This window comes from Rhamphochromis sp. 'chilingali' (genome assembly GCF_963969265.1).
Source record: "Rhamphochromis sp. 'chilingali' genome assembly, chromosome: 14".
Lineage (NCBI taxonomy): Eukaryota > Metazoa > Chordata > Actinopteri > Cichliformes > Cichlidae > Rhamphochromis > Rhamphochromis sp. 'chilingali'.
In genome coordinates, this window is record NC_137941.1 from 35,251,899 (window position 1) to 35,267,595 (window position 15,697).

A 15,697-nucleotide genomic window follows, 5' to 3' on the forward strand; every position below is an offset into this window, starting at 1 on the left:
ACCAATAGAAACCAGAATGTCTCTACTGTAGCGGATTTGTGTGTTTTGCATGATGCCCATGCAAGATTATCGCAGATATAGCAAAAAGTGACGAAAAACTGCAAAAAGTGGAGAAGTTAGGGCAGAGCATCCAGCACGGCAGCCGACCTCACCGGCGCCATTTTGTATCATCACCTAATATGCTTAATTGGTAGTAGGCTTTCGAGCCTATACAGCTTGGAGTAAGACAACATGCATGAAGAGGATGATGTGGACAAAATACTCATTTGCCTAATAATTCTGCACTCCCTGTATATAAAGTGGTGAGCTATAGAGAAATGTAACAAGAACTTGCCGTGTAGTGATAGAATGTCAAGAGTGTGTTTGATACTGGATGAAAATTGCACAGTACTAAATAAAAGATACAAAACAGTGTTACAACTTGTCAACAGTATTTTGATTCTAACTCTTGTTTCTTACTTGCAGAACTTTCAGTAAAATGTTGGACGTAGTCCGAAGCTCTACCAGATTCAACAAAGGAGGCTCTGGATCCACATTAAAAATGACAATAAATCAGTTATTTACTCTAGACCTAAGAGTGGATAGGACTGACTTTGTGGTTTGCATGTTTGCTATTTTTTACAAATGACTTATTTTTTTGTTTGAGGTTTTTTTAGAGGAGGAATCATCTACATCAGCGGTCCCCAACCCCCGGGCCTAGGACCGGTACCGGTCAGTGAGTCGTTTGGTACCGGGCCGCGAGAGTTGAGGCTCGGGTGTGAAATGTATGGTTTTCAGGGTTTTTATCGGTTTTTAGTGTTATTTTGTTATCGTTTTTATCGTTAACTCGGTTTTCCTGGGTCTTTTCACGTGTGTTATGAATAAATCTACTTTTTTCGGTACCGGTACTAGTTTTATTTTGTTGTATTTATCCGTCGTGCAAAAAATATCGTCGGGCATAAACCGGTCCGTGGTGCAAAAAAGGTTGGGGACCGCTGATCTACATGTACTAAATATTATTTTCAGACAGCTAACAATCAATACACAAGTCTCAACAATCGCCAATATTGCCAATAGTAACCTGGCAAGTTTACTTGTACAACTAACTTACTTAAGTCAGTTTTTTCTTAGTTTGTAAAGTCGTCTGTCCCTTCAGCCTAATCTGCATCTTCGCACTCGGACCATTTTCACTTTCACTTATGAGAAACAAAAAAGAAGAAATTCACTTTGTGATCCTAGTCGTTAGCAGGTTTTAGACTCAGTTTTAACACCAGGTTAATAACTCTATTAGGCAGGTGGAGATTCTTAACATCAAAGATAAAATCAATACAATACATTTGAAAAGCCTCTTCAACTGATTGTGGAGTACATTAATGCATTCACATAGTGATAAGAAAAATCAACATCCAGGTGTTTGTTAGCGAGAGATAAAAGAGCAAACGTTGTATTATACTACTGAGTCACCATCAGATGAGCCCCCACCCTATCTGCAGAGAAACGTGGAAGGTTGGCATTGATCAGATGATCAGATTGAGTTTATCGATGACTTTGGTAACACCTCAACTTTCAAACAAATCTCCTGATTCTTTGAAGCACATACAGTGAGGAAGAGGCTGCCTTGAGTAAAGCAGCTGACAGGTGTGACGAGTTGCACAAAATGTCTGCCTTTCCTCCCACAATCCCCTGCATTGCTGTACAGAGCTGACCAATGTCATGTGGTGCCCTGTGTGATGTCACAGCAGTATAAAGGCCTCACTCGGCCGACCAGCTGCCCTGAGCAGAGTCAGCGTTCCCAGCCTGGACGCCTCGGCTGGAGGGACTGCTGTTACGAGGAAAACTACAAAACTACACGGCGGCGTAGGCCTGTAGTTTTGTTTTTTTCTTTGGGGTTCCTTTGAGGCTCAACTGTTCCCCTTTTGGATTTTCTGACTCCGTTTTCTGGATAAAGATTTTAGATTTCCTGCTGAGCGCCCAAATCTGGGCTTCCCAGGCATCCTTGTCCAGACAAGTAAGTGTCTTTAAAGTTTTTTAAACTGTTGTGAATAATGAGCTCCAACGGAGAACCAGACAAAGTGATCTTTTTATATTTTTTTAGCTGAAGGTTAGAGCAGGGCATCCCAGAATAGCCGCTGAGAACATCAGATTGGATCCCAGCTGAGTGGCTGATGGCTTTTTAAGGGAATCAGCAGCAGGGCTATCAGTTGCCCCTCCAGATATGTGCCACATGGTGCCTGTCAATCAAACTGAGATGTGTTGGGTTGGAGGTGGTGATATTTTTAGTCGTTGGCTTTAGCGCCCAACCCCCGGGCACGGGGTGGTGGTGACTGACTGCAGCAACACTTCAAGGAAGCTTTTATTTTAGATTTGAGAATAGTCAACAGCTGAGCCGAGTTTGTATTTTAGTTTTATTAAATGTATTTACAATAAATTTAATATCATTTAGTTAATATAATGTTTTGAGCTTGTGTTTTATTTTTCAAGTGGAGGTTCTTGCATTTGGCTCATTTACGCTGTCATTGCTTTTAAGATGTTTCCAGACGTGTCCTATAACGAAACAGCCCAAGAACATTGATTTGCAATCTTAAAAAGTACATAAAATCTGAGTTAAGTGTTTTGTTGTTGCATTAAATATATTTACTTTGGAAAGTAATTTATTTTAACTGTTTATAAAAAGCATATAATATGAATACAAATGAATAAAGTTAAATAGAAAGCAGGACTCAGGTTTCACAGAAAACGTAATAATCCTAAGAATTATTAGCAAGTCATCTTATTTCTGCTTCTAAAGCTGAAATGATTGCAAAATAATAATAATTCATTGTTTACATTATTATTGCTTTTATGCTTATTATAATTGAGCAGCAAACGAACGTTTCAGTCCAAACAGTCTGAACTCTGGAGGGGTGAGAGTGTAACTAATGTGTTATAAACGCTCCCCTTGCTTTGCCTCGGGCTCAGTTTCTGAACTATGACATCATGTGCATCATGTGCATGTTCAGTGTTTCATTTCATCTGTTTAGCTATATCATGCTGTTATTGTTCAGTAGGTCCCACATCATAACTGTTATGATATTATTACTCCACATGATATAAAGATGAGAACATGTTTCTTAAGAGGTTTAAAAATGTTGAAAAACTCATGTTAATCATTTAAAAGTAAAAAATATATGTCTTTATGTTTTTATTCACATAATGTTTTTAGGGGCTTATGATAGTCCTTTTTGTTATTTATTACACAATGATTAATATAAATTGTTAATTATTTACTAATTTTAAATAAAAAAAATTAAAATAATAAAATATATATACTGTTTTATGATGATGACATATATGATTTTATATATAATATTATTAATGTGGTTATTAAAATAATAAATATTAACATTGTGATTCTCTGGATGGAGAGTAAATTTTATGGTATTCAAAAGATCAGATTAATTAGAATGAACTGTCAGATATTCGAATGTTCATCTTTAGCGTGAAGGAAACAAATGAAACTTTACAATTGGAAATGAAATTAAATAAAAAATAAATAGATAAACATTTAAAAATTAATTCTATTAATGGCCCATTCTCCTTACAAAGTGAGATTAAGAATTTTAGCTCCATGGTTACGGCAATAAGATAATTCCACACATCATAACATCTCAAATAAAATTATTGATGTCTTTATGTTGAAATGATTCTTTATTTTCTGATTTGAAGCTCACCATTTTTTGTTTTCTTGAGATTTTCGACTAGTTAGAATAGAATAGAATAGAATAGAATAGAATAATCCTTTAATTTTCCCACAAGGGGAAATTTGGGTGTAACAGCAGCCAGAAAGACACATATACAAACAAACAGTACACAGGACACAGAACAGAAACATACACAGTTTTTCTTACATATTTACATCGAGGACAGTGGTTACCAAAAACAGATTGCTGTACCGTTATTAAATTAAATAAAATTAAATACAGATAAGAGGCAAACCAGGTTATAATGTGAACCGGTTGATAAGATAGTGCAGTTACAGCGCTGACGTAAACATCTGTGTTTGTTGGGAGCAGTTCTGATCGTGCAGTCTGACAGCTGCAGGGAGGAAGGACCTGCAGAAACACTCCTTCATGCATCGAGGATGCAGCAGTCTGTCACTGAAGCAGCTCTGCAGTTCAGCAACTGTTGAAGTTGCTAAGTTGAAGCTGAATTACCTTAATAACCAGAGTGGGAGTTATTTCATGCCTCCAACAGCAACAGCTGTCAGTCTTTGTGCATTGTAAAGTTGACAAAACTCTCAGGTGGCCTGGACCAGATCCAGGAGGACTCCAGTGCCAGTCAAGACCACTCAGAGCCAGTTTCACCAAAAAGGGCCAGTAAGACGCCCGGCAGAGCTTAGCAGTGCCAGTGAATGCTGCTGATAACGAATGAAACACTGATAAAGACAAACAAAATCCATAAGTTTTCCCTTCAGGCAGTGGGACAAATTCCTGTGTGACGGGAATGTCGCTGATCAATCAAACTAGGTCAAGTTTCACTGCCCTCGCTGACTCCAGTCTACTGATTTATTGACAGTTCATTAAATAGTGTGAACAGTTTCTAAATAATATAAAGCACATCGTTGACGTTCATCTTCTGATGTTGCCTGAAACAGAATTAATTATAATTAATGTGAAGAAAATTAAGCTCAAATAGGAAATGTATTCAGCCAGGTTAGACAAACAAATGTAATTCTTACCATGTTGTTCGTGTAAGTGTGACTTTTTCTTTCTACTAGCTTCTTCAGAAGGATACTGAGGCACTCCTAAAGCAGCAGAGTAATATTTGACTGATGAGTGGTGCTGTGAAAAACACTTTCTCTGTAGTTTCTGTAGTTTCAGTGCTTTTCCTAAACTTTCTGCCGTGATCCGGGACTAGCCTGGTTCAGGGGCACCTGCAGAGTTTTTCCGTAGGGGTGGCCACATGGGGGGTGGCTCAGCAAAAACAGAATTTTCAGTTTTATTATGCTGTTGTCAAATATAGGTTACTTGAAAAATATGTGTGTGTGGGGGAGGGGGGTTGCCTAGTTAATTTCCTGCTATTAAAGTCGATATCACTTAAAATAGGTAATTGATTGGTTGACTGAAGGTCCCAACCATCACTTTAATGATTCTCAGCACAGCTGAGCAGAAGCAGCTCAAGATTCTCAGACTGGAGCAAACGTGTTCAGGAAATAAGTATAAGATCATGGAAGAGTGTGAACTGCTGCTTGTCTCTTTGTTGGCAGTGATCCGTCCAGGGATTGGCACCAGCCCCCCTTGGTGCCCCCAGCTGGGTTTCCCACTGGTTGGACATAAACCTGAGAAACGTGCAGGATGCAGTCATACGTAACAGCTGCCTAATTTGGCTCCTTTTGAGCCCGGGAAGTTTAGAAGTTCATTTCCAATGCAGGCATCAGCAACAGTATTCGTTTGGTGACTACCAGCAGCTGTTTTGCTTCCACTCTCCCACCACTCGTGAATGAGAATCCAAGACGAAGCAATGCTAAGTGAGCTAGCCACCCTTACAAACATGAACTCAGACATAATGCCTGTGACTGTGGGCTGGAAGATGCCTTTATTAATCTGAAAGTGGCACTAAGAAACTTCTCATTTCAAACTTCCTGTTAATGCAAGTGGCTGATAGCAATGGCTAGAGTCACATTTGTAAAATACAGCCTTTACTGCTATTAAAGGGTCTTTGCCTCACACTATATAACACCTTGAGGCGACTGCTGTGGCTTTCCTTTAAGAATATGTAAAGTAAACATGTAAAATTTTACAATTTCATTTTTTACAAAAAAGTTCAATTATTAGATAAAAACCCTGAGGAAAAGCAAACTATCATAAAATCACAGCCCAGTCTACTGAACGAACTGAAACCTGAGAGCAGTTTCCCAGTTTTAAGCTGGTGTTCTGATCTGCCTGATCAGCTAGTGGTTTATCAGCCAGACTCTGAGGAGCCTGGACTACATCTGGGGATGTCGCTCCTAAAATAAACTCAGCAGAGTTCCTGTCAGCACACTAACCATCAAAGAGAAGCTGTGGACACAACATCTACAGAGCCTCAGATGCAGCTGTTTGTGTTTTTACATATGTTTTATTTACTGGAGTGAGCAGCAGTGGGATATTTGATGCAGTTTAATGAAGACAAAGATAGTGTAGTTTCATAGAGTGCTGAAAGATATTTGTTGTGGTCACATCTGAATATTTAAAAACTGATGCTGTGTATCTGTGTACTGTCTGATGGGCAAACTCTGTATGACATTCTGAGTGGAGATGATCTAATTCATCTGTGGTCGTTACCTAAACACAGGAAGATGTCTTCATTTTTGCAGATAAGAAATATAAAGACATGTATTTGGTACAGAATATGCAAAGGTTCATCCTGAAATATATTTTTCACTCAGATTATAGACCAGTGGTTTTTAACCTTGTTGGAGGTAACGAACCCCACCAGTTTCATGTGCGCATTCACTGAACCCCTCTTTTGTGAAAAATAAAATGTGATTTTTTTCAAATTCAAGACATAGATATGTTTTTTATTGGTGCACAAAATGAGCCGTGCATGTCACGGTGGAGGCTCTGCCGAACCCCTGGGATCGACTCACCGAACCCCTAGGGTTCGATCGACCCCGGGTTGAGAACCACTGTTATAGACGAACGTAATGCTTGTAACGTTGTTCTGCACATCCAAATGTGTCTTTCTTCATATCACCTATATTACCCACAATGCACCTTAAACTCATAGGACTCATATGTGAAGGTTACAGTATTACTCCTGTCACTGCATTATTGGGTAAAACTCTGCTGCAGTGGTGATTCCCTTTGAGATGTCCAAACTGAAGTAAAAGCCATCTTACTAACTTTGGAAGAGACAGCTTGTCTGAAGTCGTGCTGGTTTGACTGACAGCATGAAAAAACCCAAAGTCATCTCCCTTTGTTGCTGTTTCCAATGTAAAGGTAAAGTTAGCTTTAGATTTGTGCTTTACAGCCCTGTCTCTGTGGACAATTCAATAAAAAGGTAAAAACCATGAATTATGTCTATAAACAAAAATAGTTAGAGCCTATTTCTAAAAATCATCTGGACTCGTGAGTTAAACTAAGAAAATCTCAAGTCTTAACCCTATAATGAGTTTCTGAGACCTCGATCTCATCAGCATGATCAATACTTGCCATAATTTCAAAATGTTACGGACAAAACTCTTTTTTTTGTCTAACATTGTTGTTACCAAAAAGTTGCCAAAAACACCCAATATATGACATGCGATAAAAATATATAATAAATATAGAACAAAATATATCATACACAACATGATTTGGCAAAAAATAAATACACTTGTGGATTTTGTTTATGAGGGTTAATAAACATGGCTGGCTATTTTTTGATGGGTTGGGTCTTACAGGGTTAAAGACGACTCCTTAATTTTCTCCCAAACTGTAAAAAGCTAAAAACAAAGGTCTCACAACAATAGTTAGAGGCTGAAAACTGCTGAGCTGAACTGGAGCAGTCTTATAGAGTAGACCTTATTATCTCTCTGGACTGACTCCTGATGTCCATCAGCATGATGTGGAGTGATACTGATATGTGCTGCCGGGTAATGCCAACAATTCTTTGAAAGGACGTTTCATTTTATGCTGCACTAATTTGTTGATGTTGTTTGACGTGTCCACTGACTGTGTCTTTGTCTTATTTGTGTGTAGGGTGCCAGCCAACATGTCAACACAAGCACCGACATTCACACAGCCGCTACAGAGCGTCGTGGCACTTGAGGGTAGTGCCGCGACGTTTGAGGCTCAAATTAGTGGTAAGACAGCTTCCAGACTGAACCGACTCACATGTTGAACCCGACCATTTGTGACTGTTCTGTCGTCCACAGGTTCTCCAGTTCCCGAGGTGAGCTGGTTCCGCGATGGCCAGGTTCTTTCCACCACCACTCTGCCAGGTATACAGATCTTGTTCAGCGATGGCCGCGCTGTTCTGAGGATTCCTGCTGTGACGGCTGCACACAGCGGAAGGTTTTCTGTTAGAGCCACGAACGGAGCTGGACAAGCCACAAGCACCGCTGAACTCCTCGTTACAGGTGAGAGCAGGGAGGCTGGGACACCGGTGACCTGGGAAAACACAGGAAAAATACACTGAAGTATTTTCCCATTCAAATCACTGAATTCAGGCGTTCCAATCACTTACATAGTCACTGGCTCCTATAGCATTCAGGCTGCTTCTACAAACATTCGTGAAAGAATGGTTTGCTCTCAGACCTCAACCTCAAGGTCCGACAGGCCAAGTTTTCTAAAACCGTGGAAATGCAAAAGCCCAAGAACAACGTGATTTAAGTCATTCATTTCTTATACGTTACCTTTCTAGTACAAATCTCCATCATCTCCATTATCAGTTTGCAGTTTGCCTGCTTGCTCGTTGCTGTATCAGCATGGCAGTATTATAAAGGAATACCATCAAAAGCAACAGAGGCACAAATACATCCAAAAACAAATCATTAATGTTGCTATACGCTACAGTAAAGTGAATCTTAGATGAGATCCTCAAACTCTCTGTGGGTTAGTGCCAGTCTAAATGTATCCTGCTGGTCTTTAACAGGGGGGGGGGGGGGGGGGGGGGGGGGGGGGTCGTGTAACTTAATCCAGTGATAAACTCAGCATAGATGCAGCTGTTGCAGCACATCATTGCATAAAGTTATTAACAAACTTAAACCCACTGAGGTCTGAATCGTTGATTTTAATTTATTAACGATAATATAAAAGACATCAGGACTCATTTTATTATGTACACAGAGACACTTCTGGTACCAGGCTGGTTCAATTTCTTTCCATTTTTCAGTTTTTCATGAGATAGCAGGTGTTTTTGGTCCACACTGACACGACAGCATCACGTCGTTATAGCAGATTTGTTATCTGCACAGAAATGGATGTAAACTGCAGTTACCAGATTAGAACTCTTCATTTTTGTTTATTAGTCTTTGGTGCTTTTAGTTAGGTTACTGCTTGGTAAGGGCAGGTCAGCATTAAAATCAAGCTAATCTTCTATCTCTGCAGTGGAGACGGCGCCTCCAAATTTCCTTCAAAGACTTCAGAGTTTAACAGTGAGACAAGGCAGCCAGGTGAGGCTGGATGTGCGAGTGACAGGAATCCCAACACCAGCTGTGAAGTTCTACAGAGAAGGGGCCGAGATTCAGAGCTCGGCCGACTTCAGGATCCTCCAAGATGGAGACCTGTATACTTTGTTGATCGCTGAAGCCTTCCCAGAGGACTCTGGGACATATTCTGTGACTGCCACCAACAACAGCGGACGGGCCACCTCCACTGCCGAATTGCTAGTTCAGGGTAAGCACCACAGTTTAATTAATTCTTCAAATACGTCAAGTTTGGTCAAAATATTTTATGTGGACACGCATAATCCTCATAATAATTGAATACTCCAGTTTTTAATATGTGTTAAATGATAATTTACCATAATTAATCAACCTAAACTTTCATTTTTATTGTTGTTGCAGGTGAGGAAGCTGTGCCAGCTAAGAAACTGAAGACTGTTTCCACATCCCAAATATCGGCTTCCCAGAGCAGAGTACAGAGGGTGAGATAACCAAGTGTTCTAGGGAACAATTATCTGAGTTTAAGTTGATTAAAGTAGAAAGCATAGTTCTTAAATAGTAAATATGTCTTTTCCCAGTATTATTCAGGTACTTCTGCCTGATTGTCATGTTATGGTGACAGTACTGCTAAAAAAAATGCATGAAAAAGAAACAGAGTGTGGAATTAATGTTTAAAGGTCATGTTCATATCTCATTTCTTAGTAAATATAAAATGTTCCCCTTTTGAAGGTGGAGACTAGTTTCCAGGCCTCCACTAAGAGGGAGATCCATGTAGGAGAAGGAATGATCACTCAGCATTTGGCTCACAAAACCCCCCCACGGGTTCCTCCAAAGCCGACCTCCAAGTCCCCGCCGTCCTATGTTTCCAAGGTGACGGCAGGACGTCAGCAGTCCCCTTCGCCTGTCAGACATGTGAAAGGGCCAACACCGACACCTGTCAGGTATGCAAATGTGATCTCAGTGAAGGCAGGTGGTCATCTAAATTGACTACATGAACTGACTGATCTACGTGTTGTCGTCTACAGACCAGTGTCTCCATCCACCAAACTGTCTGTTTCTCCCATCCGACCAGTCAAGTCTCCCATCATGACCAGGAAACAGGTCAGAGCATCTATCTGGAGTCCACTTTCACTGTCAAGATGCTGTAACAGTGACTTAGTGTACATGCCTCGGTTTGTTTGGCTTTTCAGTTTGCTCATCAGCAAATACCAAAAAAAAACATGAAACGCTGCATATTCCATGTATTTAACTGTATTAGTGCCATCTTCAGGTGTGGGGTAGCAACACAATTAGTGACTCTGATTTTGAATACCAGCTAGTTTTTGTACAAATATTATTGATCACTGATGGAACAGTCCTGTTTTCTCTGGTATTGTTGTTCTTGTCTTCCTGCAGAGATGCAGGGTGTAAGTTACTGTTAGAAAGTATATATGTATATATGATGTAACTGAAATTACAGCATTTGGCAATAGTAATAACAATTTTTAGAGGCAACATGAAAATCTGCAGGAGATCACATGTAACATCAGGATACAGAGGAAAAATAAAACACAATGAATAAAGTTTGAAAACTGGTTCATAAAGTGGCTTTGATCTGTCTCTCGAAGCACACACACAACAACTGCTGTTAAAATCTGCAGACCTTCATTTTTTGAACGTGTGTTAGATAAAGCGTAACCTCAATCGACTACTTGCAGGTATCTACCTCTGCAGAGGTTCTGCCGCCCTGGAAACAGGGAGACTACGCGACTGAGGCGAGCTATACCAGCATGGCAAGCATGACCGCTGTCAGCAGCACCACTCAGCTTCACATGGAGAAGCACTGGGAGCAGCAGGTGGCTGCCACCAGAGAGGTGAGAGTGGTACAGCCTGCATGCTGGTTAACTCAACTCAATCAGTACATCCAACCTGACATGCGTTTTGTTTGTGACTGCAGAATGAACACGGACAAATACTCTGTTTTTAATTTTGCTTTTTAAACTGACATCACTAACTTTTATGTTGTGAACATGTTGGCCCAGCTGTGCCGATGTATTGGATGTAAAGTGAACATGCATTTATTTTCTGTTCTTTCTGTCTTCTTCTTTTCTTTTCTTTTAATGCAACGTTGTCCTTTCTTGGTTATTAGCTGTGGCTTCTAATGTGATTATCCTGTTTGCCAGAGTGTGACTCTTTGTCATTTTGACCCAGTCTTTCTTCAGGACATTGTTACTGTTTTGAATTCACTCATAACCTTAAAATCATATTTATCGAATTGAACTCATCATAGAGATAATATCAGTAACAATCAAGCTCTGGGCAGCAAAAGGGTCAGTTTTGAAAAATGTATGTTCAATCCAAAGAAAAAACAAAGCTCTTTTTAAGAAGGTGTGGCTGAAAAATTCTAAATCAGTTTGCAAACAAGACGTTTCTGTGAGATCTTTTAGAATTGAGTTTGTAGGCATAAATGGTAAATGGCCTGTATTTGTGCTTTACTTAGTCCCTAAGGACCCCAAAGTGCTTTACACCACATTCAGTCATCCACACATTCACACACATATATACTGCACTAGTGCGCTGCACTAGTCAGCAATGATAAGAGAAAAAAGGAAGGTCCCATTTTAACCATACACAGCAGGTTTATTGACATTCTAGTAAATAAGAAAAGTTTATTTATAGAGCACTTTTTACAGGCAAAAAAATCACAAAGTGCTGTACAAATCACAATTATTAAAATAGCCAGCACTGCATCATTTACATAAGAAGTTTTTGGCTCAGGATAAAGAGAGAGTGTTTGGTCACATTGTTGAGAAAATGACCCACATACTGAGGGCTCGAGTTCCTGCGACAGTGCCCTGGGTTTGTGTCTTCCCACAGCCACCTTATGCATTTAATTCATCAGGTGACTGCAGATCAGGATGGTAGAGCAGCTCATCTAATAACTGGAAGGATGATGAGTTGATCCATGGCTGCTCCGATCTGCATGCCAAGTATCCTTGGACAAGATACTGAACCTCAAGTTGTGAATCTTGGATAGAAGACTGCGTGATATTTCACTTCTGTGTTGCGTGACTTTATGGATGCTTTATTTGTCGTGTTTTTTTCAGTCCTTAAGGCTTTTGGTGGAGCATTGTCTTCTCTGAGATGTGTGTGCTGCTTGTTGTGTCTTCAGGATGAGGGAGAAAAAAAGGCTGAGGCAGTGGCTACAGTGGTGGCCGCTGTTGACCTTGCTCGTGTCCTCAAGCCTGTGCATGGGGAGGGTGTTCGGAAAGAGGAAGAGGAGGATGTGGAGTTGAGGATAAAGCAACAGGCGGCAGCAACTGCAGAGAAACAAGTTATTGCAACAAAAACACTTCCTACTGAGCCTGCTGTGTCTGCAGAGCAGCACAGAGTCCAGGTCTCTCAGGTTGGACGAGTTCCCTGAATTCAGTTACTTACGTCTCATTTTAATGATATGGAGCATCAACTATCCTAACACACTCTGTTGATTACTCCAGATTCAGAGAACAACAGAAATCTTCTCCTGTGTGGACACTGGTGTCGTCCAGCCCCCAGTTCCACATTTCACAGTTTCTAAAGTTTCTGTTCCTAAACATGAACCTAGACATGAGGTAAGAAGAACAGCTTGAGGCCATCGTCGTCCCAAAACCTTCATTTGAATGTGAACATCTTAACATACAGTTTTCCTTCAGTCTAATCCCCGTTGATCCCGTCCTCACAGTATCATCCATCCTACCACAGCATTTGTTTCTTTTGAGGACTACCCCATCATAACATCCACTAGCTATAGTTTGTGGTTATTATATAACAGCAATAGTAACACTGTTTTTTTTTCTTAGATATGACTTTGTGTTTTGGTTCAGAGTAGTAGTCTGTAGAATAGATGAAGCAGTCACCTCGTGGAAAAACCATCTAAATCAGCTATCATCAGATAATCCCACCTCACGGATTAAATCAGTCACAGCAAAGAAACAGTTGCTGTTTCTCAACCTGTTTCAGTTTTAGTCCATTTTTAGCTGGTTTAGATTTCCTGTTTAGCTTCAGTGTCTCTTGCTCACTAATCCCCAGCAGAATTTGGACTCACTATCTGTGTGTGATGGTTAATGCTGTTCTCATTGGCTGATCAGGTGTCCCTTGCTGGCTCTGCCATCGCTACACTGCACAAAGAGCTATCCTCCCCTTCAACCCCCAGAAAGATCATCAAGCCAGTCAAATCTCCCAGTCCGTCTCGACAGGCGGCGGTGGAGGTTCATGTGATACCTGAGCCCTTCCCACCACCGTTCAGAGATGTGCGATATAAGACTCAACTTGACAGCAGAGGCGCTTATGCGTTTAGTGAGGAAGAATTTGAGGAATGGGAGCCTCAGGTTGGTCTGATGTCCTCACTGCTATCATTCCTATCGTTCCTCAACTTAATCCTGTGTGGATGTTCACCTGAGTTCTTCTACCTATCTTAACGCAGCAGCAACTGATATGCTGCCTTTCACCTGCCTCATGAAGAATCCTCCTCCTCTTATTCCTGTCTTTGCTGCTTCACCTTCATCCCTCTGTCCTCTTTATATGGTTTTTTGTCTACTCTAACCTGTTTTCTCCCTTTATTCTAACAGAACCCCATACTTTGTTTTTTGGGGGACAATTTTTTAAGTTGTCTTGTTGGTTTCTGCAGGAGGTGGCTGCAGTGCCTACAAGATCCCAGGAGCCTGTTGTTCCACCCACTCTTATTGCTGTGAGTACTTTTCCTATCTGCTTCCTGTTTCCAATTAAATTCAGCTTATTTATAAAGAGCTAGTTGGCAAGAATGTACCTTAAATATCAGAGAGAAAACCTGATCCAGCCCTAAACATACACTTTATCAAAAGGAAAGACCCAATGAATGTAAGGTAACATGTTTTGTAGTGAAAACTTTAAAAGATAACTGATCCTTTCACAAAGTGCTGCATCTGACTTCATAACAGCCACTGAAGGTAGCAACATTTAAAGCTCTTCCTGTCATCAGTTTTCATAATAATACTACATAATTACAGTTTGTGATTCAAATGTATCTATTTTACATTCAATGTAAGGAATAATATATTTTTACATTTTTTGCTGAGTGAACCCAATAATGTACGAGAACATGAAAACAATTCACAACATAGAAATATGATCGTTCTTTCTCTCCCTTAGTACTCTCGCTACAGCATGTAGGATCGATTTTTAACCATTTAACAGAGCTTATACAACAGCCTAATAAGGAATTACATTAGTCTGGCCAAGAAGTAACAAATGCATGAACTAGTTTCCAGCATGTGTTTAATTTTGACAATATTACAAGACGAGGACATTTTAACGTGTGAGTTAAAGAGCGTATTCTGATCACTATTTACTCCTAGTAGGCCTTTTTGTCTTCAGAATATAAATGTGATGTAAAATTGCCGTACATCCTATAAACTTCTTTATGACTATTTCAGGGACTGAAGAACCTGACTGTGACCGAAGGTGAGTCAGTGACCTTGGAGTGCAAAATCAGCAGTCACCCTTCCCCGGTCATAATCTGGTTCAGGGAGGACTACAAGATCGAGAGCTCCATTGACTTCCAGATCAGCTACGAGCACGGATTTGCCAGGCTGATTATTCGTGAGGCATTTGCTGAAGACAGTGGCCGGTTTACCTGCACTGCCACCAATGAAGCAGGAACTGTGAGCACCTCCTGCTACCTGCTTGTGAAAGGTATCTATACTGGAATGATAAGCCAAAGTAAAGCTGACAAGCTTGTATGGAAATGAATTTACTGTAGAGGAGAAAAACAACTGGATTTTTGCACGAGCCTGCGGTCACCTGGTACACTTGAAAATTGATGAACACAACAGAGTCAAATGTCCAAGTTGTGGACATGCTAAAACATGTTAAACTACAGATCATCAAGTTTTATACAAACTAATTTGACTTTCACTTTCTCTTGTAGTTTCAGAAGAAATCGAAAGCAGAGAGGAAACAGCTGTCACAGAAATTGCAATCACACAAGAAAAAACGTGAGTTGTAAAAGTCAGATTCATTCTTTGCAGATTTATTGTCATGTAAGAATCCAAAGCTGCAGAATTGATAAAGCTATTGCTCCTCTTCAGTGTTGCAGCTGAAACAAAGCTGCAGACAGTGACAGAGTTGAGCGCAGGAGAACCTGCAGCTCCGTTCTTCATCAAGAAACCCACTGTGCAGAAGCTAGTGGAGGGAGGAAGTGTTGTGTTTGAATGCCAGGTTGGAGGAAATCCAAGACCTCACATTATCTGGAAGAAGAATGGCGTGCTGCTTACCACTGGATACAGGTGATACAGATTATAAAATACATACAGGAAAAAATGGATCCCCTGCTGAATATCTGAGTTTGCTGACTTGCAAAGAAATGAACAGAGACAGATATCAACCAGAAATCTATTGATTTGCATGTCACTGAGTGAAATAAGTATTTGATCTCTTTGATTTCATCTCCTATCTGTGGAACAAACAGGAACAGTTATAGTCCTGCTCCGTTATGAGTCAGCTGTTTTGTAATGTTTGCAATATTTTTAATGTTTTAGATCAGACCTTAAAAATTACCACAACTGTGATAATGATCTTTATTAACATGTAGGTAACTTACGTGTGTTTAGCAGTTCA

The 15,697-nt window shown here is 40.2% G+C and overlaps 1 protein-coding gene across 1 annotated transcript in view; it reads left to right on the top strand.

Moving 5' to 3' along the window:
- Positions 1-1,771: 1,771 nt before the first annotated feature.
- The window catches only part of ttn.2 (titin, tandem duplicate 2), a 218,262-nt gene continuing 204,336 nt past the window's right edge, over positions 1,772-15,697 (top strand). Inside the window, exons 1-15 of the mRNA XM_080904000.1 lie at positions 1,772-1,987; positions 7,680-7,783; positions 7,856-8,059; positions 9,030-9,317; positions 9,488-9,567; positions 9,815-10,026; positions 10,111-10,186; positions 10,783-10,938; positions 12,237-12,470; positions 12,562-12,675; positions 13,192-13,431; positions 13,731-13,790; positions 14,515-14,773; positions 15,009-15,075; positions 15,169-15,366. Of these exons, the coding sequence (XP_080760126.1) occupies positions 7,693-7,783; positions 7,856-8,059; positions 9,030-9,317; positions 9,488-9,567; positions 9,815-10,026; positions 10,111-10,186; positions 10,783-10,938; positions 12,237-12,470; positions 12,562-12,675; positions 13,192-13,431; positions 13,731-13,790; positions 14,515-14,773; positions 15,009-15,075; positions 15,169-15,366 (2,279 nt within the window). The 5' untranslated portion in view covers positions 1,772-1,987; positions 7,680-7,692. The remainder of the gene's footprint in view (positions 1,988-7,679; positions 7,784-7,855; positions 8,060-9,029; positions 9,318-9,487; positions 9,568-9,814; positions 10,027-10,110; positions 10,187-10,782; positions 10,939-12,236; positions 12,471-12,561; positions 12,676-13,191; positions 13,432-13,730; positions 13,791-14,514; positions 14,774-15,008; positions 15,076-15,168; positions 15,367-15,697) is intronic.